The sequence below is a fragment of the Lutra lutra genome, chromosome 6 (assembly GCF_902655055.1).
Source record: "Lutra lutra chromosome 6, mLutLut1.2, whole genome shotgun sequence".
Classification (NCBI taxonomy): Eukaryota; Metazoa; Chordata; class Mammalia; order Carnivora; family Mustelidae; genus Lutra; species Lutra lutra.
The window spans coordinates 145,231,689-145,258,910 of NC_062283.1; the positions used below are offsets into that span (position 1 = coordinate 145,231,689).

The 27,222-nt window shown below is 52.2% G+C and overlaps 2 protein-coding genes across 7 annotated transcripts in view; one reads left to right on the forward strand and one right to left on the reverse strand.

Annotated features, from left to right (window-relative positions):
* The window catches only part of SYTL3 (synaptotagmin like 3), an 85,418-nt gene extending 73,535 nt beyond the window's left edge, over positions 1-11,883 (forward strand). For all 5 annotated transcript variants that reach the window (XM_047733293.1, XM_047733292.1, XM_047733295.1 and 2 more), the window contains 6 exons: positions 1,150-1,252; positions 4,577-4,747; positions 6,850-6,955; positions 7,898-8,000; positions 8,865-9,070; positions 10,200-11,883. In XM_047733293.1, coding sequence (XP_047589249.1) covers positions 1,150-1,252; positions 4,577-4,747; positions 6,850-6,955; positions 7,898-8,000; positions 8,865-9,070; positions 10,200-10,306 — 796 coding nt within the window. In that variant the 3' untranslated portion in view covers positions 10,307-11,883. The remainder of the gene's footprint in view (positions 1-1,149; positions 1,253-4,576; positions 4,748-6,849; positions 6,956-7,897; positions 8,001-8,864; positions 9,071-10,199) is intronic.
* EZR (ezrin) overlaps positions 11,571-27,222 on the reverse strand; it is a 49,347-nt gene continuing 33,695 nt past the window's right edge. For both annotated transcript variants that reach the window (XM_047733298.1, XM_047733299.1), the window contains 7 exons: positions 21,117-21,213; positions 15,724-15,887; positions 15,277-15,407; positions 14,489-14,649; positions 14,017-14,109; positions 12,248-12,499; positions 11,571-12,130 (listed from right to left, as the gene is read on the reverse strand). In XM_047733298.1, the coding sequence (XP_047589254.1) occupies positions 11,966-12,130; positions 12,248-12,499; positions 14,017-14,109; positions 14,489-14,649; positions 15,277-15,407; positions 15,724-15,887; positions 21,117-21,213 (1,063 nt within the window). In that variant the 3' untranslated portion in view covers positions 11,571-11,965. The remainder of the gene's footprint in view (positions 12,131-12,247; positions 12,500-14,016; positions 14,110-14,488; positions 14,650-15,276; positions 15,408-15,723; positions 15,888-21,116; positions 21,214-27,222) is intronic.

Below are 27,222 nucleotides of genomic sequence, written 5' to 3' on the forward strand. Positions count from 1 at the left end.
AGCCTTATAACTCTAGGATAGGAGATGTAATCCCCTTGGTGAGCACAGAGAAAACAGCTACAGAACATATACAAAAAGAAATGAGAATGGAATTTAATCATTTTGTCATAAAATTCCGCTAAATGCAAAAATATGGGGGCACCTGGGCAGCTCGGTTGGTTACACTGGTTAAACTGACTCTTGGTTTTGGCTCCAGTCATGATCTCAGGGTTGTGAGATGGAGCCCTGCCTCCAGCTCCACACTCAATGGGGAAATCTGCTTGAGTCGCACCCCGTCTGCCCCTCGCCCCTCTCGCATACTTTCTCTGTCTGTCTTCCTAAAATAAATCTTTAAAAAGTAAATAAACACAGAAGAATGACTATAGTACTGCAGTAAACGGGAGACCCGAAGCTAGAAGGGACGCAGAAACAGTACCCAATGACAGAAGTAAGTCCCTCCTGATCAGTGGTCACTTTCAAGGTGAATAATGTAGGTTCTCCAGTCAAGAGGCAGACGTTGTCAGAACGGACAAAAACACAGGATCCAGCTGTTACCGGAACCGGTAGTCCTTGCCATCGCTGAAGCTGTGAGCCAGGAAGGGCAGCGTTGGGACCTCCCTGGAGGGGTCAGTCTAGAACAGGATTTCAGGGGACGGGGAGAACGCAGGTGGACAGGCCCCACAAGGGCAAAGTAAAGGGTGAGGCATATACTTTTTCTTCCCACTTTTTTTTTCGGTGGGTTGGAGGAAGTGACGGGTGGAGGGAGGACAAGCTGGCCCAGGACCTCCACATCCAGGCAGGTTATCTAACCTGCCACCGTGGAGCCCCAACAGCCCAGCCGCTGGGTCCGTGGTCATCCCCCAAATCATCGCAGGTAATGGGCGATGTAGATTCGAGGGGGAGGGCAGGAGGAAAGCAAGGGAGTGTTACACCTCCAGGAATGTTCCAGAGGATTCTGGCCAAAGACTGAGTAAGCTAGAAGGTGTGTACCGAGTGCTATCCTTGTTCCCCACCAAGCCCTTTTTGTCAACCCCAGTCCCCTGGGAAGCAGGGTAAAGAAAATGCTGAGGTCTGATTCTCCTCCTCCTGAACCCTCTGTCCCCCTGCCCACACCCCCCCCCCGCCCCCTCACTGAGCTATCACCCTGACCTGTCTGTGTCTGACCACTAGGTACGTCAAGACCTATCTGCTGCCTGACAGATCCTCCCAAGGAAAGCGTAAGACTGGAGTCCAGAAGAACACGGTGGACCCAACCTTCCAGGAGACCTTGAAGGTACTGGCTGGACAAACAAATATTCGGGTGCGAAGTCTGCCCGTCCCAGGCTGGGCACCCGGGGCCGGAGTCCAGCGGAATGTTCCTCTACACTCTTGAGTCAGTTAAATGTAGGCACAGACACTTATATGTTTCTGTAGGGCTCTGTCAATCAGTGGCTAGTTGGTAGAAAATAAATTTCAGCCTTTGTGCAGGAAAAGTGCTGAGTCTGGCAGGCTTGACAATGGCCCTTGATTAATGATTTCTGAGAAAGGGGTAAAGAAGAACCTGGCCGCCTCTCAGTCTCTAAAATCGGTTTGTCCTGTTGAATTTTTATGACTCTCAGAGAGGTGCTCTCAAGCAGGCTCCCCTGTCAACTACCGAGTTACTATCTTCACAAAAGTGCTCCTTTATTCTAATAATGGGGCAGCCCTAGGTTGCTTCTTCTTTTATGAAAAATAAATAGTCCTCTTATGAAAAACATTTTATAGAGGAATTGTTTGGGTTTTCACTTTCTTTGGTGCTAAGAAATAGGGTTTGGGTTGTGGGGCAGAGGTAGGTGTGGAAGAACCATCCAGATGCTCAGGGACGTACCTAGTCAGGGCTGCGCAGCCCAGCAACCCCATGTGTCAAGATTGCACAAGGAGAGGGCTTGGTTTGCCTTCCTTGGCAAGTAGGGGCATTTCTGAACACCCAGCGGGGGACTGTCTGGCCAGCTGGCGGGAGTCCCATTCGTTAAATAATAAAAGCCATTGTTTTCTGTGTCCCTGCCGTGGCCAAGTGCTTTCTGTGCCCGCTGAGCTAAGTATAAGAATCCTCGTTTACCAACAGGGAAACTGAGGCTTAGAGAGTATTTAGAAGTACGGCTCTAGCTCGTGATAGACTGGGAGACCTTCAAAGATTTATGGTCCTGGGACTCCCCCAGAGGATTTTTTAAAAAGACTGTGATTCAACAGGCGTGGGCAGGGCCCAAGAGATCACCATCTGAGAACCCTCGGGAAGCAAGTCAGTAGACACTGGTCTTGCTGTGGTTTTGCTCACGAATTTGCTGAGTTTTGAAAAGCTGTGTGCCCCCTCCCACATTTTAAGTTCATATCCAGAATCATTCATTGTATGTTTAATTACGGTGTTTTGTACTAAACAGGGAAACAAATAGTTCACATTTATTAAATGAGTTGAAGTTGAGGACTGAGTGTAAATCTTAGATATTATATGGTTTGATTTTTAAAGTTTTTTTTTTTTTTTGATGTTTGAAGTTTTTACCACCTGATTTAAAATGCAGGCAGAATCTAAAAGAAATCTAAAATTTTTATCCATTGGTTTTTTTACCCAGTACATCGTGGATAGTTCAGTTGTCCCGGAGAACTTTCTAGATACACTGAAGAGAGTCCACGTCCCTCATCTAGTCTAAAATCTAGAAACCGATCCTTCGGGTTTTCTAGGGGGAGTGCCATGGGACGCCTCCCTGCACCCCTGGGGAGCTGGCACCCCTGTGAAGGCCACCACAGGGGGCCTGGGAAGGGTGGAATGTGACACCTGAGCTGGTGTCTGTGTTTGTAGGGCTGGGAGCTTAGGAGAGGCGGTGGCAACCCCACAGCCTGCTGGGACCGCCATGGGGAAATGGTCCGTTTAAACAAAGGGATTCAGTCAGCCAGAAGGAGAAGTCCTGTTTGTCAGAGAGGGACCACTTGAGTGCGAGGACCCCTGAGAAGCACACCCGCACTTCTGAGGGAGCAGAGGACAGAGCTGCGCCCTGCACAGGTGGATGCAGAGGACTCGGCGGCCCCAGGAAGGTGGGCATGGGGGATGGGCAGCGACCCTCCCTGGGACAGTGCGTTCTCAGGGGAGCAGGTGCGGCGCCCGAGTCGGTGGCCTGAGCAGCTGACTGGCCGTGCGGCCGTGAAGGGAACAACTGGGTAACTCATAGTTTAAAGACAGACCGAGAAAGGAATGCAGGGCAGAGTCAGACAGGGACCCTGGCTCAGAAGGTGGTGTGCGACCCTTGATCTCAGGGTTGTGAGTTCGAGTCCCATGTTGGGTATAGAGATTACTCAAAAAAAATAAAAAGAAAAAAAGATTAAAAAAAAAGAAAAAAGCAGTGGGCCATGGACTTGAGGGAAATGGACTGAAAATCAGCCTAAGGCGGTAGAGGGATGTGGCTTCGGACCACAATGATAATCCCAGAGGGAAGAAAAGGAGGGGCAAGTGGGCCCCAAGGTGGGTGTTCGCTGGCCTGTGTGTTGGGGGAGGTCCGGGCAGACAGGGCTGCAGGCTGTCCCTGGCTGGGAGCCCGAGGAGACAAGTTACAGCCTCTCCACACGCCTGTGGAAGGCCACTGGGGGCATCAGATGAGTCTCGGGCAAACCGGTGTGGCTGCTCTCAGTGGGGGCGATGGTCCCGCCTTACAGCGTGACAGGCGGTCCCGGCAGGAGCCAGGATGCTAACCCCAGCAGAGAACTTCGAAGCCTGAGCCGTGGTGTTTCCCCCTAGACTGGTAATTGCTGACACTGACCTCCGGGCGCTCCTGGAGGCGAAGGGACGATGTAACCAAAAGCCTGGTACGAAACAAGCATTCAGTAAAGCGTAACTTTTTTTCGTTATTGAGAAAATCCGACAAATAGGCTTGGAACAGGCTCACAGAGGCTGAGCGGAGTCAGCAGCTCTTGGGAAGCCGGGCTGTGCCCCTGGCCTTTGGGAAGGGCACGGGCACTCTCACCCAGCCAGGGCCTTGACCTCTAGTCCCTGTGTGAGCAGCCCACCCTTGGCTGGAGCCGGGAACTTCCTTGTCCTCTGACTGCGCTGAGACTCCTGTTGGGGGAGGACAGTGAAGAAACAGCTCTGGGCGACCCTGAGCGCCCGCTCGGGCCTGCCTGCCCTCCATGTGTTGTCTGTCTAGGCAAATGCCCATGCTAAAAACTCATGCTTTACATTAAAAAACAAAAACCAAAACTAAAACCCTAGTTTTCCGTATTTCTGGACAGCCCAGGCCAGGCGCATTCGGATCCTGAGCTGGGCCAGAGCTTGGCTTCGGTTGGATGAGAGGCTTCCTCCTTGCCTAGGGGGCAGATCTGGATTGTGCCAGGGGACCCTGCAGCTGCCCAGCCCCTCCCCCAGACGGAGCACAGCCACAGGGCTGGTGGAGGAGGTTATTCTGTGTCTGAGAAAGCAGAGACACCCCCCACACCGCTCCAAGCTGCGCGCCCACCCTGACCTCACCGAGATGCTGGCTCCAGCCAGCAGGAGGAAGGCCCCTGCGGGTCCCGGGGGGCTGTGGGTCCTGGGGGCTGCGGGCCTGGGAGCTGGGGGCCGAGAACCAGACTGACCGCCTCTCCTCTGCCTCTGCAGTACCAGGTGGAGCCCCGGCAGCTGGCGACCCGGAGGCTGCAGGTCTCTGTGTGGCACTTGGGCACACTCGCCCGGAGGGTGTTTCTTGGAGAGGTGACCATCCCTCTGGCCACATGGGACTTCAAAGACAGCGCAACACAGTGTTTCTGCTGGTATCCACTGAGGGCCCAGGTGCGGTGTGGTTTGATAGTGGGCCACCCCCCCCACCCCCCCCACCCCGCCCCTCCGGCCCAGGAAAGCAGAACTCCCTTCTCAAACGGATTTGAGAAGAGAAAACCTACCCTGGGACGCCTTGGACTTGCCTGGCTGGGACTCTTCAGTAGGAACTCAGGAAAGGCTCCGCACCAGGCTCTCCTGGGAAGGGGGGTGGTTAGGGGGCTTTTCCTGCTCAGGTTTGCTCAAGTACCCAAGAGCCCCTTCCTCAGTGTAGCCTGAGTACCAGCCTGGGTCAGGTTTAGGGGGTTAGGCCTCCTGTGATGGCCCTGTGGGCCCACATACTCCTCTACCCAAATTCAGGGTCACTTGGTTCCAGTGGGGGAGCCCGGGGAGCCCTGGGAGTCTACGGCTGCCACCAGAGTCTACGGCCTGCACAGGTCAGCCTGCCCCGGTTGTGCGGGCCACTCTGGTTTCTACATGCCCGCCCCGGGCGCTCCCAGAGGGGTAACAGCTGAGAAGAGATGGGCCAGATGCTATCAGGAGGGCCTGGCTGCCCTGACCGCCAGGGATTTCAGGGCGGGCCACCAGGGAGGCCTCGGGAGGAGGAGCTGGCTGATTTAGGTCTGCTCCCAGGCTGTGCCGGTAAGGGGAGAGCCTGGGGAGAAAGCTGGCACTTCTTGGAGCAACTGCTTTGCACTTTCTCTGCCAAGATCCAAGATTGGGAGAGAGGATGGATGAGATAATGGGGGAGGAGGAAGCGTGGGCTCCGTCATCTCCTAAGAAATGAGGACGCTGCGCCAGTCCTAGCAGCCAGAGTCTGGCAGTGAGGCTGAGGCTGTCCTAGGCCTGGGCCAGGTTCTGTGTGCCGTCTCCCCTCCCCCGCCCTCTCTGAAGCCAGGGAGCTGATGCCAGGTCTCTGATTTCCAGCTACACTTCTGTCAAGCCCAAGGGTCTCCTGCCCGGGAGGCGCCCTGTCCCACCCCTCCTGCCCCTTTCCCTCTACACTGCTCTGCACAGCCCTGGCCCCACCTCTGGGTCCCCGTACTGACCCTTCGGCAGAGCCTGTCCTCGGACTCCCACTTGGGATGTCTACTTGGCATGCTTCCTTCCAGCCATGGTGTGCCTAAGACTTAGCTGAAATCCCACCTCCTCCATGGAGGCTTTCCTGATTTTCACTTTGCATGATTTTCCTTGCCTGTGTGCTTTCCCCCAGGATCCTACACTTGGATGCCCTGCCCGTCTGTTCCCTCTAGGCCCCTTGCTCAGGACAAGATTAGCCCGCCACAAGGCTGCTGGGAAGAGGAAGGGGAGCAGAAGGTGCCAGGCTGAAAGACATCCTTCCTAATACCAGCTATAAACCCCCTGGCTGGATTGGGAGTGTCCTGCTTACAGGCCTGCCCCCTCAGCACCTACAGGAGGAGCCCACGGAGTTAGCACAGGGTTCCCGAAGCTGAGGGTAGAGGCAACTTTATCTCATCTGGCACGTGAGGGCCAGTCTCCTTCCTGGGAGGCAGTCAGGAGCCCAAGCAGAGTCACTGCAGAGCAGGCAGAGGCCAGCCCCACCTTCTCCTAGGAGTCCTTGCTGAGTCCACTGAGCTAGAGAGGTTGTTTTTTTTTTTTTTTAAGATTTATTTATTTATTTGACAGAGATTACAAGTAGGCAGAGAGGCAGGCAGAGAGAGAGAGGAAGCAGGCTCCCTGCTAAGCAGAGAGCCCGATGTGGGGCTCGATCCCAGGACCCTGGGATCATGACCTGAGCCGAAGGCAGAAGCTTTAACCCACTGAGCCACCCAGGCTCCCCGAGGGGCTCAATTTTATTCACCTTCTTCAAACTCTGGCTGGGTACAAGTTTTCTTAGGACTATACTATGGGAATGTGCCAGAGCCTTTGAGCGCACCTCCTCAAGGCACAGGGTGGGAATAGAGAGTCACCACAAATGGAAGAAAGACCAGTCCTGCCACGGGCACATCCAGTCCAGCCCATGGCACTCCCCAGCCTGCAGAGTGAGTGGGGGTGGGGTGGATGTGGGACACTTACGGACAGAGCTGGGGCAATCAGAGGAGCCCAGAAAGTTCTGAGGGCTGAGGAATCCTGCCTCTGAGTTCTCTTTCCTCCAGGCAGAGAAACTCGAAGACAGCTTTCTTCCCAATAATGGAGAACTTGCAGTCCGGGCCAAACTGGTCTTCCCTACGGGGCCCAGAAAGCTCCAGGAGACCCAAGAAGGTAGGCAGCCTCCAGCCCCATGAATGTCCATCTGTCACTATCTCCAAAGCCTGAATAGCAGGTGGGCTGAGGGCTTCCCTGCTGTCACCCACTAATCCTGCAGCGCTCCAGTAACTTGCCAAGATTTGTAAAGCTCAGCCTGAAAAGTGGGTTCTTGGGACCCATGGTTTGGAAGGGAACAAGGGACCAGAGCAGTCCAGGCCTTTGATGCCCACTTTTTTAGGACACCAGCTCAGGGGCTTTCCTTCCAGGGGCCTGGCTCAGACAGTCCCGCTGCTGGCCCTCTGGAAGAGGGAGCGCTCCCCTAACCACCTGCATTAGTTGGGAGGGTGACTCCTTGCGAACCGAGAGTGCATGTCGAGGCGCAGGGGCCTGCCGTGCTGAGTGAATGCGTCCCCGCTCCCAAGTTCCATGAGCTGCTGCCCAGCAAGAGAAGGGATCAGGACAGGCTCTCGAGGACCCAATGGGAGATTTTACTGAAGTGGAGTGTGTGGAAGAGAAGAAGGTGAAGAAAGAACACAGAACCCCGTGATGTATTTAGTGATCTCTTACTTGCCTGAAAGAGGAAGAGTCTGGGCCGGAGCTCACGGGGCTTCAGGTGGCCCGCATCCTAGAACAAGTCTCGGGGCCCCTCCTTTTCCCAAACCACTGCCTGTCCGCGACTAAAACCTCTACATCCTTCCTCTCCACAGCTCCCTATTATCTTTGTAGCTTCTCAGGATTTTAGGGAGCGCCCCCCACCCCCCCCATCACCGTGTTGGCCTTGCACGGGGACAGCTTGTAGGCAGCGCCTTCCCCCATGGATAGACGACTCTTCCTGTCTGATCTCTTGGGCTCTCAAGGCTGTCACACAGGCTCCCGCTGAGCTGTCAGTTTTGGGGTGATGGCATTGCAGGCTCTGTGTGAAGCAGGGCTCACAGCAAATGCCGGCTTTCCTTCCAGGGACAGATGGGCCATCCCCTAACGGTCAGCTTTGTTTGGTCGTGCTGGGAGCCAAGAATTTGCCGGTGCGGTCAGATGGCACCCTAAACTCATTTGTTAAGGGGTAAGTAGTATATTTAATCAACTGTTTGCTGATAATCTATACATACATACAACATGGTCCTAGAAACTACAGCAAACACCAAAAGGTGCAAGCCATTCTGAACTTGTATCTTAGCTTTTCCCTGAAAATCCAACACAATGTGTAGGACTCTGATTTCCAATAACTGGTGGGATTTAGCCCTGCTGAGGCTAGATGCAGAACACTGTTATTTTAACCTGAAACCGAGCTTTTAGGTCCTTGTTACTACATCGGCACTTTTGGACTCAGAGCTCAGAGAAAGCAGTGTGGTTGGTACTGTTCCCTTGTCTGAGCAGCTCCTCTCGGATGAACAGTAAGGTAGGCTCTGCTTATGCCATTCTCACCGTCGGGGTGTTGCCGGGGTCTCCAAAAGTCAAGCAAACACCATTAATTATACAGAACTACTGTGTCCCTGGTGAGTGACATAATGGGAAAGGCTGGCTTACCATGCCAAGATCTGCATTCCGGTCCTCACTCTGCCACTATTGCAGGACCTTGAGCAAGTTATGTGGCCTAATTTCCTGAGAACAGGGTTAAAGTGAGAGAATGTGTGTGCGGAGTCCTGGTCCCTGAGCAGCAGGTCTAAGCCATACTTTGCCTGGTGGTTAAGGAGGGGGATTAAAACAAAGGGCACAGTGGCCTGGGATCCCTGCGTCTGGTGAATTCAGCCCGAAATCCGGAACATCCTAGGGAGAGGTCACATGGCCAATCTTAGGATTCGCATTCTCACTCCTTAGAATTTTTCTTTTGGAGTAGATCTAGCCCTTGGTCCCACAATGGCCAGCACCGCCAGGGGAGGGGGCCGGGCAGGGCCGGCGTTCCAGAGCCACTGTCTCCCTCCTGCAGCTGTCTCACTCTGCCAGACCAACAGAAACTGAAACTGAAGTCCCCAGTCGCAAAGAAGCAAGCTTGTCCCCAGTGGAAGCACTCCTTCGTGTTCAATGGTGTGAGCCCTTCCCAGCTGAGACAGTCAAGCCTGGAATTAACCGTCTGGGACCAGGCCGTCTTTGGTGTGAACGACCGCTTGCTGGGAGAAGCCAGGCTCAGTTCTGGTAAGTCTGAGATTATCGGGCCTAAGTGGCATGTTTTATCCTTACCAGAGATCTTACATGGTGACCACTGAAAAGACAGTCATGTTTCCACGTTCGCAGGTGATTTAACTGGCTTAGAAACGGCCTCTCTCACTGTAACTAGAGGCTGCCGCATCCAGGTCTTACCCCGCATGGAGCGGTAATACAGCCAAGTGTTTCAGCCACTTAACATCAGATTTAGATCTGCTAAAGTAACAAAAATTACAGGCCTCAAAATGGCCAGGGTAGGTTTGCTTTTGTCTCTGGCGTCAATCATAAAAGGATTAATTTCTTAAAATATCTTAATCCAAACATGGCAATTCAGAAGTATTTCATTAAGAGCGGGACAAAAGGGTGATGCTTTTCGGTGCTGCTCAGCTGGGGTGCTACTGGCATCGCGTCGGGGAGAGCCCTTCGTGGGGAGGGCTGCTCACCCTGGTCCCTATCTACCAGTGGTGCCCCTCAAAACACCGGGCCAACCAAAAACACAAGCACATCTCCAGGACCTCCAAAGACAAGCCAGATTCACTCTCCAGAGACCCCTGTGTGGTCAGTCCGCTGAGCTTCCTCCAAGTCCTGATCTCAGCATCCTGGGATCAGCCCCCCATCTGGCTCTCCGCTCAGTGGGGAGTCCGCTTGTCTCCTGTCTCTCCCCCTACTTGTGCTCTCCCTCTAAAATAAATGGGTAAATCTTTGAAAATGACACACTCCCCGTCCTGTAAGGGATTCCTTTCCATCTGCAAATCTGGCCCCAGGTCTGAGACCACCTTGCCAAACCACAGCCATCCTCTGTGTTAGGACGTTCAAGTCCCCTTCTTGAAGAGCCAACCCCCCCAAAATGTCTTCTTTCAAGCTGTGGGGAAGGCAGCAGCTTTGGGCTCTTGAGGCTACACAGAATTCAGGGATGGTGTGTGTCCTGTTCTGAGTACGGAGTTGGGGTGTTGGGGTGGAGGGGGGCTTGCTCTTCCTCACCAGTGGTTGGCATTTTCATATGGTCTTGAGGTTAAAAATACTTTTACAAAAGTTGGTCATTTTAAAAAGCCGAGAAGACGGCTGGTAAGGGGGTATGCGTATCACCCCTTACTAATTTGCTGCTTCACCCTCTTCACAGAGGAAGACGTAGCCGGTGAGGACTCATGCTCACAGTCAGCGCATCAGTGGCAGAAAGTTCTGGAAAGCCCCAATCTGTGGACAGACATGACACTCACCCTGCACTGAAGCCAGGGTTCCAGTCTGTGGTGAGAAGTTCAAGGGCCACGGGCCTGAAGGTTAGCTGAGGACGTGGGCCTGGACACTTGCTGCCTGCAGCTCTGTCACGGAGCCCAAACGTTCTTCCATGTCCCTCTGTATTTAGAGCAAACAGAGCACTTGTTCTATAAATATGTCTCCGTTTGTTTTTCTGTGCTTTGACACACGTGGAAAAGGGCCAGATTTCAATAAATGTTCGTTATCTCGGTCCCCCAGTTCGTATCAAACTGAAAATTACGGCCTTGTTATATGCACTGGAAGGAGAACTAGAGGAGCCTGGCGGGTATATCTGGTCCCTCCTGTTCCACACTGTGGAGGGACTCCATTCAAGGTGGTCAGCGCCTAGGTCCAGGGAGAGCCCGCAGGAGGGCCCCCCCCCCCACCTCGCCCCAACACGCACAAGGACACACCCACTGCCACCTCTTGCCTTGCACAGCTTTTATTTCTCTAGTCGGTGGTGCGGGGCTCATCTGCGCACGGCTCTTAGCTGAAAAGGAAAAGGACAGCCGAGCATGAAAGGAGCCAGTGGCAAGAGCGCTCTGACATTCTGACAGGTTTTCAAGGATGTGGCAGAGAACTGGCGAGGTGAGAACAGGTTCTTCTTGTGGTAACAGGGACAATACCAGGTGGGAAGAGTCCCTTCCTAGCTGGAGTCTGGATGAGCCAAACAGCATGTGTCTCTTTTGCAAACAAGCTCGGATAGAAAACCGACATGTGCACAGTTACAAGCACAAGGAACAAAGTAAGAAAAAACAATCATTTTTACAGATGTGATTACAGCAGTTATCTACCTCCTTCCTGCCCTCACGTCAGATCAAGTGCCATGGTTACATGGTTTTTAATACGTAATTCTTTTATTCTGTAAAAGATAACAAAATATACAGAATGAAACTTTCCCTTTTTTAAACTAATGTTACAAACCCATATTGTCACTCATATATAAATACTATTCTCTACAGCTGATCATTAATTAGGTGTGAGTCCAACAAGTAGCCCTCTGTAAAGCAAAAACAAAACCCAAGTTTCTCCAAGGCTGGAGTGTCCTCCCTGTACTATCATCCCAAACTGAAGGAGCAAAGAAAAATCACTGTGTGCATGTGTGTGTGAATGCTTTAGATGGTTTTCAAAATAATTTCCACCTCTCAAAACAAAAATATACAATGATGGATCCTTCATGTAAATTAAAAAATCAATCTGAGCTCATTTTAAATGCAGAAGACGGTATGGCACGGACTCTAAGCCACCACGTGGTTTTAATTACACCGAACCTTGTCTCACACACCACAGCAGGGAGTTTGTTACTCACACTTTACAGGCATCTTTCCTTAATTCAGTCAGTCCCGCTGCAAACACGGAACAGGAAGTGATTCAACAACAGCGGTAATAGAATCAGGCCTGTTTGGCACTATGATACAACGGGGAAAAATAAACCAGGGAAGTGTCCACTGACCCCAGCCTTAGAATATTCCCACTGAAGTAACTACTCTCTTTTTAAAGGAACTGGAATACGATGAGGGGACGGGGGGGTCCTAGATTCAAAGCACTACGAACACCAGCTTCACAGTCTGACCGCGACCTTCCGCAAGCTCAGCCGTGAGGCCCCGCCCCCGCCCCAGTCCTGGCCAGGCCTCACATGGCCTCAAACTCGTCGATCCGCTGCTTGGTGTTGCCCTGCCGGATCTGCCGCAGGGTCTTGTACTTGTCCCGGCCTTGCCGCATGTTCTCGTTGTGGATGATGTCATTGTGGGTCCTCTTGTTCTCGTCTCGGGCCTGGGACAGCTCACTCGTCAGGGTCTGGAAGGGGAAGCAGCTCGGGTCAGGGGCGGCTCCAGGGCATGGGGAGCTGGGTGGGATGCCCCCCACCCCAGCCCCAGTCCCGGTCCACTGCCAGCCCCGCCCCAGCACCCTCACCATCAGCTGCCGCTGCACCCGCTCATTCTTCTCCGCCTCGGTGATGCGCTTCTCCTCGTTGCGGTCATCCAGGATGCCCTCGCTGGACAGTTCGGCGCTATAGCCTGTGTACTCCGTGCCCTCGTCCTGCAGATTGTCCTGCACGTGGTAGCTCACTGGCTCATAGACTGGGGGTGGGGGCGGCGGCGGGGCTGTCATCACCAGGTGCAGCTCCTCCTTGGTCTTCACCAGGTCATCTTGGGCTTCTTTGGCCTTTGAAAGCAACCGGCCCACAGGTGACAAGTTGTCACAAACAACCCAGTTTAGACCATTTTTGGAAGAATCCCCTTTTCTCTAACAACAAGGCTTCTGCACCTTCTCTCACTCCTCCCCTGCCTTCCCCGGGGCAGGCTGGATGCACGTGGCCTTAGCGGCACAGAGCGGAGGAGGGGACCGAGGCTGAGAAGCAGCATCCCCGTGTGGTGTCTGCCCAACCTCGTCCGAATCTGGGGCTCCGGATCCTGCAAGTGGTTCTCAATCGTGTGCACAGTACGCAGAGAGAAAGTCATGTCAGAAGCTTGACTTTTTTTTTTTTTTAAAAGAACCGTAACATTTTTTCTGTGCCTAATTCTAATATATGTTCATTGTGTTTTTGAAAAAAGGAGGGAAATTATTAAAGAAACAAAGATCCTCCAGCCACTAGAAAATGCCACTCTCCAATTTTAGAGTGCAGCTTTATTCTCTTTCCTTGTGTGGCCACTATTTATCAACCTCCTCACGGTCTGTGGGCACAGTACTCAAGCACTTTCCTACCTACCCCTAAACCTTCCAGTAACTTCTCTTGGATACACATCCCCAGTCATGCCCACCTCATTGCCACTCCAGCCTGGGAGATGAGCTTAGTTTGAACCTATTCTGCAACCAGCTTTTCTCAGTGAACACTTTTACTAAAAACCGAAGGACCGAAGTCTTTTGCACGCAGCCTACGTTCAGGGGGCGGGGCGTACGAGTGGTGAGGGGTCCGTGCACATGGGGAAGTATGGGCAAGAACAGGTGGGAGGGCAGGGGTGGGGAGCTGCCACAGCTTGGCAGAGGTCTACGCTGGACATATCCAAAGCTCCCCTGGGGGGCCATGGTTGCCCGGTACATGGGGGCTCAGCTGGAGAGAAAAGGCTCTGGACACTGCAATGGGACACAGTTCTTCCCGTTACAGCTACAATTTATTCACCCTCTCCATGGGGTAGTCCTCAGGGCAACCTTCCAGGCTGGCTATTACCCCCCATCTGTAGCAAGGAAATGGAGGCTCAGAGAGGTCAGGCCACTTGCTCCATCACACAGTGAGTAACAGCAGAGTTGGGACCTTGTACCCATCTTGAGACTGCCAAATCCAGATCTTTCCATGGTGCCATGCTGCATACACCAGTGGTCAGGAGAGGCAGGAAGTCTTGTTTGAGGTGCTATGGCTGTTGCTAGGAGTGCCCACATGATCAGATTTAAAGCTAGCTCCCGATGGGGGCTGCCTGATGGGGGTCAGCAGTTTGGGGGTGGCCAGAACAAAGTAGGTGGAAATCAACAAGAGGCTCCTTGTTTCCTGCTAATCCAACAGCGGACTCCCCAGTGCACAGGGCAAGCCCATTCCTACGGGGATTTCGGCCTAAGAAGCACAGCTAGGACTGGCAGAGCGCTACAAGACATCCCGAGCCTTTCTCTGCAAGACCCCAGCCTGGCCCCAGGCCATCTTCCGCCTGCCACAGCAGGGCCCGCCCAGAGTGCTGCACCCACAGACTCACCCTGTGCTGCCACTCCTCGACCTCGTCCTCCTTGCGCCGCCGTGCCTCCTCCAAGAGGGCGATCTTGGCGGTGTACTCTGCCAGCTCTGCGGCCTGGTGGAGGGCATGAAGCTGAAATTATTTCTGGGGTCTTTGGGGAGAGCCCTCTTGCAAATGGACAGCCTCATATTTTGGTGACTGGCCTTGTCTCCACCTCCTCCCCGGTCAGCAGTGCCCATGGCTGCCGACTGTGTCCTCAAGGCCATGCCTCGCCCAGACCACCACATCTGCCCCCCGACCCCCACCTCGCCCCGACAGCTGCACCATGGCCACCTGAAGCCCACCCCCCAGCACAGCCCCTCCCACCGGGCTTTCCACTCTCCAGCCAGATCACTTTACAGCCCCAGACACAATTGTAAGGCAGGTGTCACTTCTTCATCCCCAGAGGCAGCCTCTCCATAATTCAGCATCGTGAAACTCAGGGAGCTCCTACCAGCTGCTCCTGGCTCTTTATCTGATCTGCTGCCTGCCTCTCCAGCTCCTCCTTGGCCCGCAGAGCGGCCACGCGGTCAGCCTCCAGGCGCTCGGCCTCCTCCTGGGCACGCTTCCTCTCCTCCTCCAGCTGCAGGGCTCTCTGAATCTGGTCTGACAGTTCTGGAGAAAGCACAGGCCCCTGAATTCCCAGCCTGGACGCATGGCATGGGGTCCAGGTCGAGACTCATACCACAAGCTATGAAGCACTGAACGGGGGAACCTCTGTACAGTGGGGTGCATTCCCTACTGCGTACACACCGTACTTCCCGGCAGTTAGAAACTGCTAGGGAGGGTTTCTCCCTCCCCTGGCCAGGGCTGGGGTAGACTGGCAGACACATGGAAACCACACCACTCTCTCAGGTCTTAGTTTGTTTAAGACAGGGGGCAATGGAGCATGGTTTGGACACTCACGCTGTTGATGTCAGGCAAATTAATTTACCTGGTAAACCTTAACACTGTCATCGGAAAAATGGGGATAACTCAGTACTAACCTCAGAGGAGGGAGGGAAAATTTAAAAAGACAATATGCATAAAGCATTCAGCACAGAACCAGCACAGCATGGAATGTATCAAGATAATCAAAAGATTATCTTCTAATCCAAACACCCATGGTCAGCTCTCAGCCTCAAGCCTCTACGGTGGGTGCTCTGTTAACTGAGACCTTGCTGGCTGTGGGTATGCTGACAGCCCATCTGCCCTCGCTGCGGAGCGCACCCCTGCACACACGAGCACTGGGTGCAAACCCACCTTTCTCTGCCTTCTTGGTTTTCTGCTCGTAGTCCTGCAGCCTGAGCATGAGCTCCTCCTTCTCCCGCATCATCTGCTCCTTCTCTCTCTCCACAGTCTCTCTCCTCTTCTTCTCAGTTTCCAGCTGCTGTCTGTTGGGGGCAGGGGGCACAGGAAGGTTTAGACACGGGCAGACACCTGCCCTGTCAACACAGTCCAGGCCCCAGGAGGCAGCAGCAGCAACCCTGGGCACTACCCTCCTGGGCTCTGCCACTGCCCGGCCCCGCAAGGCAGCTCCTGGGGCGGACCCTCAGGCCCACACAGTAACTCCCAAAGGCCCCGGTCCCCTGACGCTCCCCCCGTGTCTGTTGGGTGGTGCTCCCCTGGCTCCTCTGATGCGGAGCCGTGTGGGCCCCACAGATGCCGCCTGACGGGCCCGGATGTCATGCTGGCCTCTGCCCCGCTCACCGCTCCAGCTGCTTCTGGTGCTTCTCCTCCCGGGCCTGGGCCTTCATCTGCTGCACCTCGATGGTGTCGGGCTTCCTGCGACGCATGTACAGCTCGTGGTTCCCCATGCAGAGCTGGAGGATCCGCTTGTTAATGCGCAGGCGGGGGGCGTAGAACACAAAGTCCTGCAGAACAGAACAGGGCGGACTCTGGCTTTCTTCTTCCAAACCCGACTTCACAAAGTTCTAGATGACCTTTCCCAAAAGGACAAATGTAGCAGAGTATGGGGCCAGAAAGGGACTTCAAGGAAAAGCCACTGACTCCAAGTGACCGGACAGAAAGTTCCTGGCGCCGTGGGATTTGGATTCTCTGGGACAAAGAGAGCAACTGTGTGTCCTTGTGGCTGTGCACGCACACACACCCTGAAGCCGCCTCTCTGGCGGGGTGGTGAGGCCTCTCCAGGGCAAGAGGTCTCATGGCCTTGGGAAAACTGGGACTGAGGCCCAGAGTCGCCTCGTCTTCAGCTACCATCCCCCCGTCCTGCCTGCAGCGCAGCAACTTCTACTGGAGCGTCTGGTCTCCTCAGCCTTAACCCATGGCCCCCAAGCGGCCACCAGTGCATGCGTCGGGTCACTACATGACGCCCGACGCCAGCTGGGCTAGCTCCAGCCCAGGCACAGACGCCAGGGCCGGGCACGGGTGGAGAACTCGGGCCCGGCAGCCTGTCTGCCCTCTGCCCACCTAAAACTGCACTTTCATGCCCACAAACTGTCATGTCCAGCCCCACAGACCCAAGGACACTGCACCTGAGGAGACGACACTGAGGCATCATCTCCTGTCCGCGGGAGCCCTCCTTCTCCCAGGTTAACTGGCACACCTCCTGTGGCCCGCGCACTCGGAGGAGGTGCGAGCACTTCCCCGGACCGACTTGTTTTGGTCTGTCTTCCGTTGGTTGGGCAGCTCCCCCCACAGCAGGGCTGGGTCATTCCCCTCCATATCCCTGGGACCCAACCAACGGCCTAGATTTACTGGGTGCTGGCGTTTACACAGCACGCCACGTCAGAGCCTGGGACCTTGAGTGAATCACTTCCTGAGTCCGGACACCTTGTGTGGTGGGGTGGACAGTAACCTAACAAGACTGTTCAGAGGATTAACCCAGATACTGTCAGGACTTAGAATGGGGTCGGGCAGGACAGGGGGTGCCTGGTACACAGAGGCTCGCTCACAGACCGCTGCCCACCTGACGGAACTGCTAGGGGAAGAGCCTTCCTGGAAAGAACAGAATGAGGTGTCTGAGAACATCAGGACTATGACTGCAGAAGTCTGTGATGTGGCAAAGGCACGGCACACGACCCTGCCTCCTAGTTCTTGCTACTTCTGCCATTAATGCAAGGGATGGGAGGGGAAAGAAGGTTTAGAAACTCTTGTTAAAAGTTATTTTAAAGGGTGCCTGGGTGGCTCAGTTGGTTAAACAACTGCCTTCGGCTCAGGTCATGATCCCGGAGTCCCGGGATCAAGTCTCGCATCGGGCTCCCAGCTCCATGGGCAGTCTGCTTCTCCCTCTGACCTTCTCCCCTCTCATGTTCTCTCACTCTTTCTCTCAAAGAAAGAAAGAAAATCTTTAAAAAAAAAAAAAAAAAAAAAAAAAGTTACTTTAAAATGCCAGTCTGCTTACTCTTCTTTTTCCCCTTTTTCTTCTCATCTTGGGGCCCCTGGCATCCAGATTTTGACCTCTGGAATGGGGAAGGGTGGCTGAAACAAGGAACAGTGTGATGTGTTCCACAGTGACTTCTGAAACCAGAAGGGACATGCCAGGGTGCTAACCAACACGCCCCAGAAGGCCCTACATAGCTACTTGGTTTTTTTCATCAGTTCCAGAAATGCTGGAAAGACTACTGTTGACCCTGAGAGCCCAGAGTTCCTGGGTGGTGCTTTCGCACACTTGTTATCAAGTCATCGGGTTTCCCAGGGAGCGTTTGGAGAGAGTCTGCAGAGGTGAGAGAAGCATCGTCCCTACCTCTGTGATGGCCACACAGACACAGACATGCTCCCCAGGCAGGTGCTGACCTTTGCAATGCCCCTTGGCGTTGCAAAGGAACGCTGATTAGCACCGACTCCTCAGAACAAGGTCAGTTAAAAACCATCAAAGGACAGACACTGCAAGTAAACCATCAAAGGACAGACACTGCAAGTAACATCACCGCCAAGACAAGGCCTGCACATGGCTGGGGACAGCGAGAGCAGGAGGCAGAGGACACTTCCTGGGCTGCCGTTGAAGGAGGCTAGTTTCTGGATTCAAGTTAAAAACAAAAACTGAAACCAATATTTATTTAAGGATTTCCAAATTCAAGTACCCAGCCCACGCTTCCTAATGCAAAACCACAACACTGATGAAATGTGGGCAGGCTTCCTAAACTCTGGCAGAGACAGGCATCCTAAAAACAAACTCGAGGCAAAAGGAAAGCTCAAGGAAATAAATCCAAGTCCCTAAGAATACAAGAGAAGAGAGAAAGTAGCCATAAAATTGTCGAACACCAGCTCAGAAGCTTCTAGAACACTCCCCCAGAAGGCCCTACCTCAGGGGCTCCCCCTTGGCTGAGGGCAGAGCTGCTCCCAGCCAAATGGCCGTTTTCACAAGCCGTTGAACAGGTAGCTGCCCAAGAGCCTTCTCCCTCTTCCATGAGACCACAGGAACAAAAGGCCTTTTCTGAAGGAGACAGAGCTGGTTTTAACCCCCCACAGGACTACTGGGCAGGCTTTGAATGTTCACCATGTTTCAGGTCCCATCCCTGCAGTATCCAAGCTGGCAGGAGGAGAAACTGGCTTTTCTACAGGAAATGCCTGGTCATCGGGAGCATGACAGGACAATGGCTCAGTTGTGAGCTTGCCATGGAAACTGCCTGGGACCAGGGGTGCCCTCCCCAAGTCAGCCTGAGAAAAGGAATCCCAAGCCTCACCCATGAGTCAACTCGAACCTCTGGGGTTTCCCTGTCCATTTTCCGGGGAAAGTTTAAACTTGGAAATGTGATTTTCTGCTGCCCCAAGTGCAGAGGCTGAAGGCGGGCAATGCCGCAGAAGAAGGAAGCGGGAGCCTGGTGAGGGGCACAGGCGAACGAGGACTTGTTCCCTAAACCATCTTCTCCTGTGGAACCCCCACCCTCACGAAAGAAGTCTGACAATGTAGTGTCTGCGGCCTTGGTCAGGCCTTCCTGACCCAACCATCTGGAACAGCCACACTGGCCCCCAACCCCGCCCCCATCTCATCCTCATCGGTGCTAAGATACAGCTGCGCCATGGGATTCACAGCCAGAAAGCACCTTACCTGTGCTCATGCCTGCTCCGAGCAGCAGGCAGGCTCTACGAGAGCAGGAAGCCCACTCTGTTGCTGCTGTGCACACAGTCCTAGAGCACAGCCCTGACCCACAGTACACAACCGACACATGCTTCTCTCTCCTTGTTTTTTTCTTTAATCAGTGGTTCCACATAAAACTAACATATAGTAAAAGTATGTTCAACTAATTCAACCAGAAGCATTACAATTGCTTTTGCTTAGAATTTCAAGATTAGGAAACATTCTGCAACTTTTCAAAAGTTAAACTTATGCCAAAACACACATGCAACTTAATCCTTAAATAACAGTCCACTCTGCTAGCTTCTGTCAGTCACATGTTTAAAAAAAGTTCTGAAAAACGAGCACTACCCTGTGAGCAGACAGCAGCCAAGCCGGGGCCCTCAGGATCTTCTCGCTCTGAATGCCCTGATCTCACGGCCCACGTTAACATGGGTACACCGTGAACCCCAGGCTATGGTGCAGAATGTGAATGCGGCCTCTTTCCACGGAGCTGGAGAGTCTGTATTAAATGCTGCTTTAGGGGCGCCTGGGTGGCTCAGTGGGTTGGGCCGCTGCCTTCGGCTCAGGTCATGATCTCAGAGTCTTGGGATCGAGCCCCGCATCGGGCTCTCTGCTCAGCGGGGAGCCTGCTTCCTCCTCTCTCTCTGCCTGCCTCTCTGCCTGCTTGTGATCTCTCTGTCAAATGAATAAATAAAATCTTAAAAAAAAAAAAAAAAAAAAAAAAAAAAAAAAATGCTGCTTTAATTGTCAGCAACTACGCAACTACCCCTGGAGCAGGAGTCAAGAGTTTACAAATAGCAGGAAACGTTTTCAATAAAAGAGAAAATACTTTCATGAACCGCGTCGAGAGTTCTGGTTTTCACTTACGCTGGACTAAGTGGCCTGTGGGGAGGAGCAGTTGGACAATAAAGCCACTTGCTGTTCCACACAGGGTACCCATCACCCCGCAGATCCCAGCCCCAGAAGGCTCCAGACGGCCCCGGTCTGGACCACAGCCCACACTGGCCTCTCTAAGCCCCACACTGTAACCAAGACATCAAGTCCTCTCCAATCTAGGATTCTGGGAAAAATCGCAGCAGTCTCTAAGGAGGAAGAGAGAATTCTTCAAACGCCATTTTTTTTTTAAAGGATCAGATTTCCGATTAGAAGACGAAATCCTCACCCATTCCACCACACTACAGTGTGTATGGATGTATGCATGTCTCAAATTTTCTGAGCCGTCAGCTGAAAATTTAAATGTCAGCAGAATACATAAAACTGAAATGGAATTTCTGTAACACACCAGTCTTTGCCATTACTAGTTCACAGTCCATATTCTTCAAACTCCAGGAACTGAAATCCCTTTTCCAGCGAAGCCCTCCCAGGCCGACCCCCGCACCAGCCGCACTGTGAGCAGCCACCTCCCATGATAAGCTGCAAGGAGGTGCCTGCAGAGAGCCGGCTGGGGGGGCCGGAGGGGGGCAGAGGAAAGCAGACGCGCACATTTGTGAAAGAGAAAGGAGGTGATGCACGAAGGACCATGTGGACCAGAAATGCTCCAGATACAGCTCTGACTTTTCCTAACACAGGTAAGCTGCAGACACAGCTCTGAAGCCAATGCTGGCCCTTGAGGCTTATAGCAATCGTGCGGGCCCCAACTGGCTTCCAGGGAGACAGTGTGAGCCCCTACACCCCCAGTACTCCCTTAGAGGCAGGCTGGTTTTCCACAGGAAGACCAACATTTCAGAAGCCTAGATATGCAGCATTTCATGAGATGCTTATCATCTGGCAAAGGTCAATGACTCAGAACTAACCTTTCCTTCATCAGGAATGAACACCACTTGAAAGCTCAGGGGACAGTCAGCTAGCTATTGAGGGACACCTGGGCCAGCATGTACCTCTACTTCAAGGGGTCTTTGACCTTCAGTGTAACCTGCTGACAATTCCTTTAACTCCCCCCCCCCCGCTGCCCACGCACGCACACAAGTGTTTGTCATACAGAGAAATCTGTTATGCTGAAAACACATTTGGCTGTTAAGAATGAGAAACTGTAAGCCCTCGCCTGGAATCCACAAAAACTTACAGGCGCCTTCTTGTCGATGGGCTTAATGACAAACTTTTTGTCATTGAAAGAGATGTTCCTGATTTCACTCCATGGAAAGCCAATCTTTGGGGTCAACCTGAGGTTAAAAAAAAAAGGAGGGGGATAGTTAGATGTGCACTTGGATTACAAAGCTGTTCTTAATTTTTTTACGTCAATTTGAAAAAATATAAAGGTAGCTCAGGGAGCACAGTATATATAATATACATCATTACCAGAGGTCCTACCTATATGCTTTGTAAAGTCAGGTCCAAGCTCTAGGCAATCTCCACAAGTTCATTTATACCAAGTCTTCCCAACCGTGGGCATCTCCCTGTGTCCAGTCCACCTCAGCCGGTAATCTCAAAGTCAACTCCAATCCCTGATCCAGCACACCCCTTCACCCTGTGACCGCTCACACAGCCATCTCCTGTAGCCTAACTGGTTCCTTATCCCCAGAACTCCACTTCTAGTCATTGGTCTGACTCATTTCCCTTGTAGTCAACCCATTCCCCTCTTCCAAACTGCCAGTCCCCTTCCTAGGTTCCAAAGGATGAAATCCAGGGGCCTCAACTTAGCATCCAAGAGCCTTCTAACCTGGCCTCAGCTTCCTGACTGACACCCAGGCTCTCCCAGGCCCTCCCTGCCTGAAGAGCTCTCTCCTCCTCCCTCCCCACCACAAACATGCACCCTCCAGAACAGCTCAGCCTCCTTCAACAGCCTTGTCCCTTCTCAACCCGCATCTCTTGTGCTACACGAACTGTTCTCTTTGTTCTCTCATTCTTATTTCTCTTCGAAGACCAGGCAGGTAAACTTTCCGATGGCAAAGCTCATGTCTTAGGTTTTCCCAGGCATGCTCTAGTCAGAGCGGCTGCTCCCCAACAGAAACAGAAAAGCCCCTGGTGTGGTTCCAGTCCAGCACCTGCTGTGCTCATTTTCTGTTGGGCTGATCTGTTAACTGCTGGCAGTGGGGTAATAAAGTCCTCTCCTCTTATCTACTATAGTCTACTTCCCCCTCACATCTGCTAGGGTCCTTTACTGTCTTTAGGTGCCCTGATACTGGGTGTGCACATATTTGCAACTGTTCGATGTCCTTGAGGAGCTGAGGGTTCGGTATGAATTCCACTCTTCTGGGTCGCATTCAGTGCTGTGTGGCCTGCTCCCCTGGCTGGCCAGACACCCTCCTGTGTCATTCTCTGACTGCTGAGACAACACTAGGACTACTCGCCCCCAAGGAAAGCCCCCGTCCTACCCACTACTGGCTCAATCTCTGGCTCTTCGGCATCCCCAAGAAAGTTCCCCCTGTAATTTCAAGACCACACTGCTCTACTTCACAGCTCCCACCATGCTCTTCATCTCCTCCACCCTGTTCTTTCAACACATTTTACTCACGGACACATTCTAGAAGTAATGACAGACCCTCAAGCCATTAGTCAAAGCCACTGCCATCAAAACCCGACCCTTCCCACAGACCATAAAAACTTTCAATTTAGAAAATAAGCAGGAGAACCTCCTACCCTACCAACTTACTTCATTAAAAACTGACAGGCAGCGCAGGTCTTACTGTGACAACCCAAGCCAGGTCAAGTAGGGAGGGTGGCTTCTCCCACATGGCTCTTCGAGGACGCAGTAGTTCTGCACCCCTGGGGAACGATGCCATGGCACCAGCCAGGTTGTGGTTTTAAGTGTCAATCCTTTCTGGAGTGAGCTTCTACAGTTCTGTCCTACAGGGTCAGGGTCACCAATGCCCGCCGAGACACGTGGCCAACATGCTTCACAGCCGCACAGGCAGGGAGTTTGCTTTGCTACTGATGAGAGGCCACTGTGTTTGCAGGCCTCTGGAAAGGAACTCAGGTACCACTAATGCCTCTTGCCTTTACCCCGTGTCCCCATGTGGGACAGCTGGGAGAGCGACAGCAGGTGGGCGTCTGTTCACTGCTTCCGAGCATCTGCCCCCATAGCACAAGGGCACTTTGCTACTCACTTCTCAGCTCTGCAGTCACCAGCGCAGCTGATCCCCAACTCTCAAAACGCCCAGATGCTCAGATGACAATTTATAGCCATTCAGAAGCATGAACACAGGATCAAAGGCCACACATTTTTTTAAAAAGTGGGATTCTCCAATAAATGGGATCAGAGCTCTTTAGAGAAATAGTGGATTCCGGGGCTGGAACAGGGAAGTACAAGATGATCCTGGAACATCTCGAGGTGCCAGAAAGTAAAGAAATACTCAAAAAATAATGGGATCATAGCAAAAGGGCTTAGGATCCAATTTGAGAGGGACCCTCAAGGAAAACTCAACAATTTGAACAAAATAATAAAAGTAATAGATTACAGCCCATAGAATAAAGTATCCATGAGTCCATGTTGATCTAAATAACTGAATAAACAAAGAGAAATTGGCTATGTTCAGTAGATGGATACATGTAAAATAGATTAAAAAAAAAAATCACTGCTTCTCAAAAACCACAGTAATTGTTTTATGTAAGACTGCTGAATGGATGTGAGAACTAGGATATTTCCACTGCTTCAGAGTCTCCTTTAAATACACTTATCGAAGTTAAACAGAGTCAATTGTCGGTTTCACTTACTTGTGGAGCATAAGGAATAATGTGGAGAACATTAGAAGGAAAAGAAAAATGAATTGGAATCAGAGGGGAGACAAAGCATGAGAGACTGTGGACTCTGAGAAACAAACTGAGGGTTTTGGGAGGGGAGGAGGGTGAAGAGATGGGTGAGTCTGGTGGTGACGGTATTAAGGAGGGATGTACTGCATGGACACTGGGTGTGGTGCATAAACAATGACTCTTGGAACACTGAAGAAATAAAATTAAATTAAAAAAAATACCTAAACACACTTATCGACTACAAAGGCAAAGACAGGAACTGCACAAAGCAGTCTAGTGGACAGCGCCTTGACCAGCAACCAAAGTTAGCACCACTCAGAGTAAGATGTTCTGGTATCACGTATGGCCTCATGAGGGGCCCTGGGAGCGCACAGCAGACTCCTGTGGGCCTCCGGCCCGGACAGGAAAACTCGACTCTAACTATGAGAAAACATTACGCAGACCCAAGGTGGGTGAAGGACAGATGGGAATTCTCTGCACTTACTACCTTTGGAACATTTTATAAGTCTGAAAGGATTTCAAAATGAAAAAATACACGGCTGCTAAAAATTTAAACTCGACATTTGCAGCCGGGGGTGACGATGATGTTCTTCAAGATCCTGACCAGAGTCTGCATGTTGCAGGCGTGTGTCTGTCTACACTGGGCAAGAGAACACTGAAGGAAGTGTGCACTTCACCGCACTGAAATTTTACATCCAAAGATAAACAAGGTATACTGAGCCCTTGTAAGGAATACGCATTTTGGGGACAGTATACAGATGGCTGCAATTTACTCTGAAACCGGTCTGAAAGAGAGGGCCAGAGGATACAGTGACACGCAACAGGGGAGAGACGAAAAAGAGCAAAATGCCAAGGATACAATTTTTTGAAATTTTTCATCAAAAAAAAAAAAAAAAAAAAAAAGGGTCTGGGGTGGTGGGATGGGTAAGCTCCCTGCGGGCCAGATGGCTCTGTCTACACCGTTGAACAGAAGCAAAGACACTAGTTGGTGTCAGCAGGGGCCAGTCCGGGCTGGAGTCCACGGCTCCGCAAGGCAGCCTCTCAAGGAACTCGCCCCTCGTGCCTGCTGCTGGCCACGCTGAGCCCAGCACCGGGCTGCTCCCCCACCTCACGCACATCCAAACACGCAGAGGCCAAACTCTTCTCTGCCAGTCTGAGGTGAACTTCTGAAGTTCCTACTCTCGGTGGACTAACGAGTCTCTGCCACAGTCTCTGTAAGAGACTAGGAGGGGGTTTTTTTGTTTTTTTGAAAATTCTGTTTCACATTCAAGTTAGGGTCACAAAGGTCAGAAAAGAGAGAAGGAATGGACAAGGGTGGTCCTGGCATATCTGATACAAGAAAACTCACACGAACTGAAAGCACGGTCTTCTGCTCTCCTCTCCTCCAGGTCGGTAACCACTAACTCTGCTACGGCACGGCGCGGTCCCACACACAAGGGAGGATGCTGGAATGAGCATTCTGCCCAGGAGTGTAACTTCAGAAACTAGAAGCAGTGACTTTAAATGACTGGCTTACTGAGATGCCTGGGTGGCTCAGTCGTTTAAGCATCTGCCTTCTGCTCAGGTCATGGTCCCAGCGTCCTGGGATGGAGCCCCATACTGGGCTCCCTGCTCAGTGGGGAGTCTGCTTCTCCCTCTATCTGCTGCTTCCCTTGCTCATGCGCCTGCTCTGTCAAATAAATAAAATCTTAAAAAAAAGAAAATGACTGCCTTGTGTGATGTTAAAGTATCTACCAGACACATGTGATACTATATATACTACACGTATGTCAGAGTACGTACCTCCCATTACCACTACTGTGCTATACAGTGTTCTCTAATAGCCACCATCCTGACTGGCTTATTACATATGTAGTAAAGCTACTAAGACAGAAATGTAATCAGAGTAGGTGATTTTCAACTCTTGAGTGAGGAATTCAAGGGAAAAAGACACTGGCCCTTGTTCTGGCCCCAGCTTGTCTGCAGCCTTCTCCAGTTATCTTCGCCCTTAAAGGGCACATCAAGTTACCTGCTGGAGCCCGAGTGCACCACCCTGGCCCAGGGTCCAGCCTCCAGGAGGACCAGGAAGACTGGAGGACTCAGGAGTGTGGGAGGCGCAAGCCCTAGGAGGGAAGGAGTGCTCACAGGACTGAAGAACTTGGGGACAAGGGCGCGTTCCTCTCACTGTTTTGTCTTTGGTTTTGGTATGATGATGCCAAGTAGGATCACGTAACACAGCTAATCTGAACGTTCTAAGTTGATGACGGCTTGCAGGGAAGGGGTCTGCCTATTTCTTCCCCCTCCAAGTTTCCTTCTTTTCTCATCTACGGGTTTATAGACAGAAAAAGACAAATGTTTTCAGTCCCGCGTGCTCCTACTCAGTGGTTATGTATCCTGTGAAAAGGGAGCTCAAGAGACATTTCCCAACCAGGATATATTTGATTCTAAAAGAGAATAATAAAGGTACATTTGTTTATTCACAGTTGCGCTAAGTCCCTTATCGCCCAACTTACTCACTCAATAGATCCAATTTCTCCCTTGAACAACACTCCACGAATGCCCTGCTGAGGGTCGTGTCCAACACTCAACACAGCTCAGAGTCACCCCAGCTCTCTTCAGACTCGAGTCCACCTCCTGCTTACACTGGTGACTAAGTTGTCAATATTTGCTAGAAAGGAGAACTCAGGCCTACTGACTGAATGTGTGGTTAAGTCTTTTTTCCTAACTGAAAAGAAGGATGCCTTCAGGGGCGGGGAGGAGCCAGGAAGGGAGGACTGCCCTATGCCCCAGTGTTTTCTTGGGGGAGAAGACCCCTTTGAGAAGACTACCAGTGAAACTGGGGCCAATTGGGGAAATAGAAGACAGCAGGAAGAGACTGAATGGACCACAGTACTCAAAATTTTCACTTGGAAAAAATTAACATTTACGTGGGCTGGAGATAGTTACAAACTGACATCAGCAAGTTCCTGCCTATGGCTGTTTCCCGTAGCTGGAAAAACCTGTTTAGACAGCTCTGGCCACGGCCATGTTACAAAATCTGGTCATTCAAGAACGGAGTTCCGAGACAGAGGCAGTTTCCCACAGAGGCAGTTTCCCACGTCTATTCCCATGAGGGTACCGCATTCTCACTTTAGGCACAGCCTGCTGACCAGCCACTGGCCTCCGACAGAGGGGCCTCCAGGAGGACCAGGGGCTGGTTTCCTGAGTCTCCCAGACTGTTTGTGCTTCTCTACAACACTGGGTGCAGCTCACACGGGGAAACAGCAAACCAAGAGTCCTTGAAACTCACGACTAGGTTCTCAGAGGAGCGCCTGTGATTCTCTGCAGTCTTCCCTGACTGGGACCAGGCCTTCCAGGAGAGAGATTCTCCCCCACCCAATTCTGGCCCCAACTAGAGGGTCTAGGAAGGCCTGACACAGGCCCCTGTCCCACCCAAGTGAAAGGTGTCTGTACCCTGGGCTCTGCCAAGAAGACACGTGACTGAGACCAAAGGCAGATTCCTC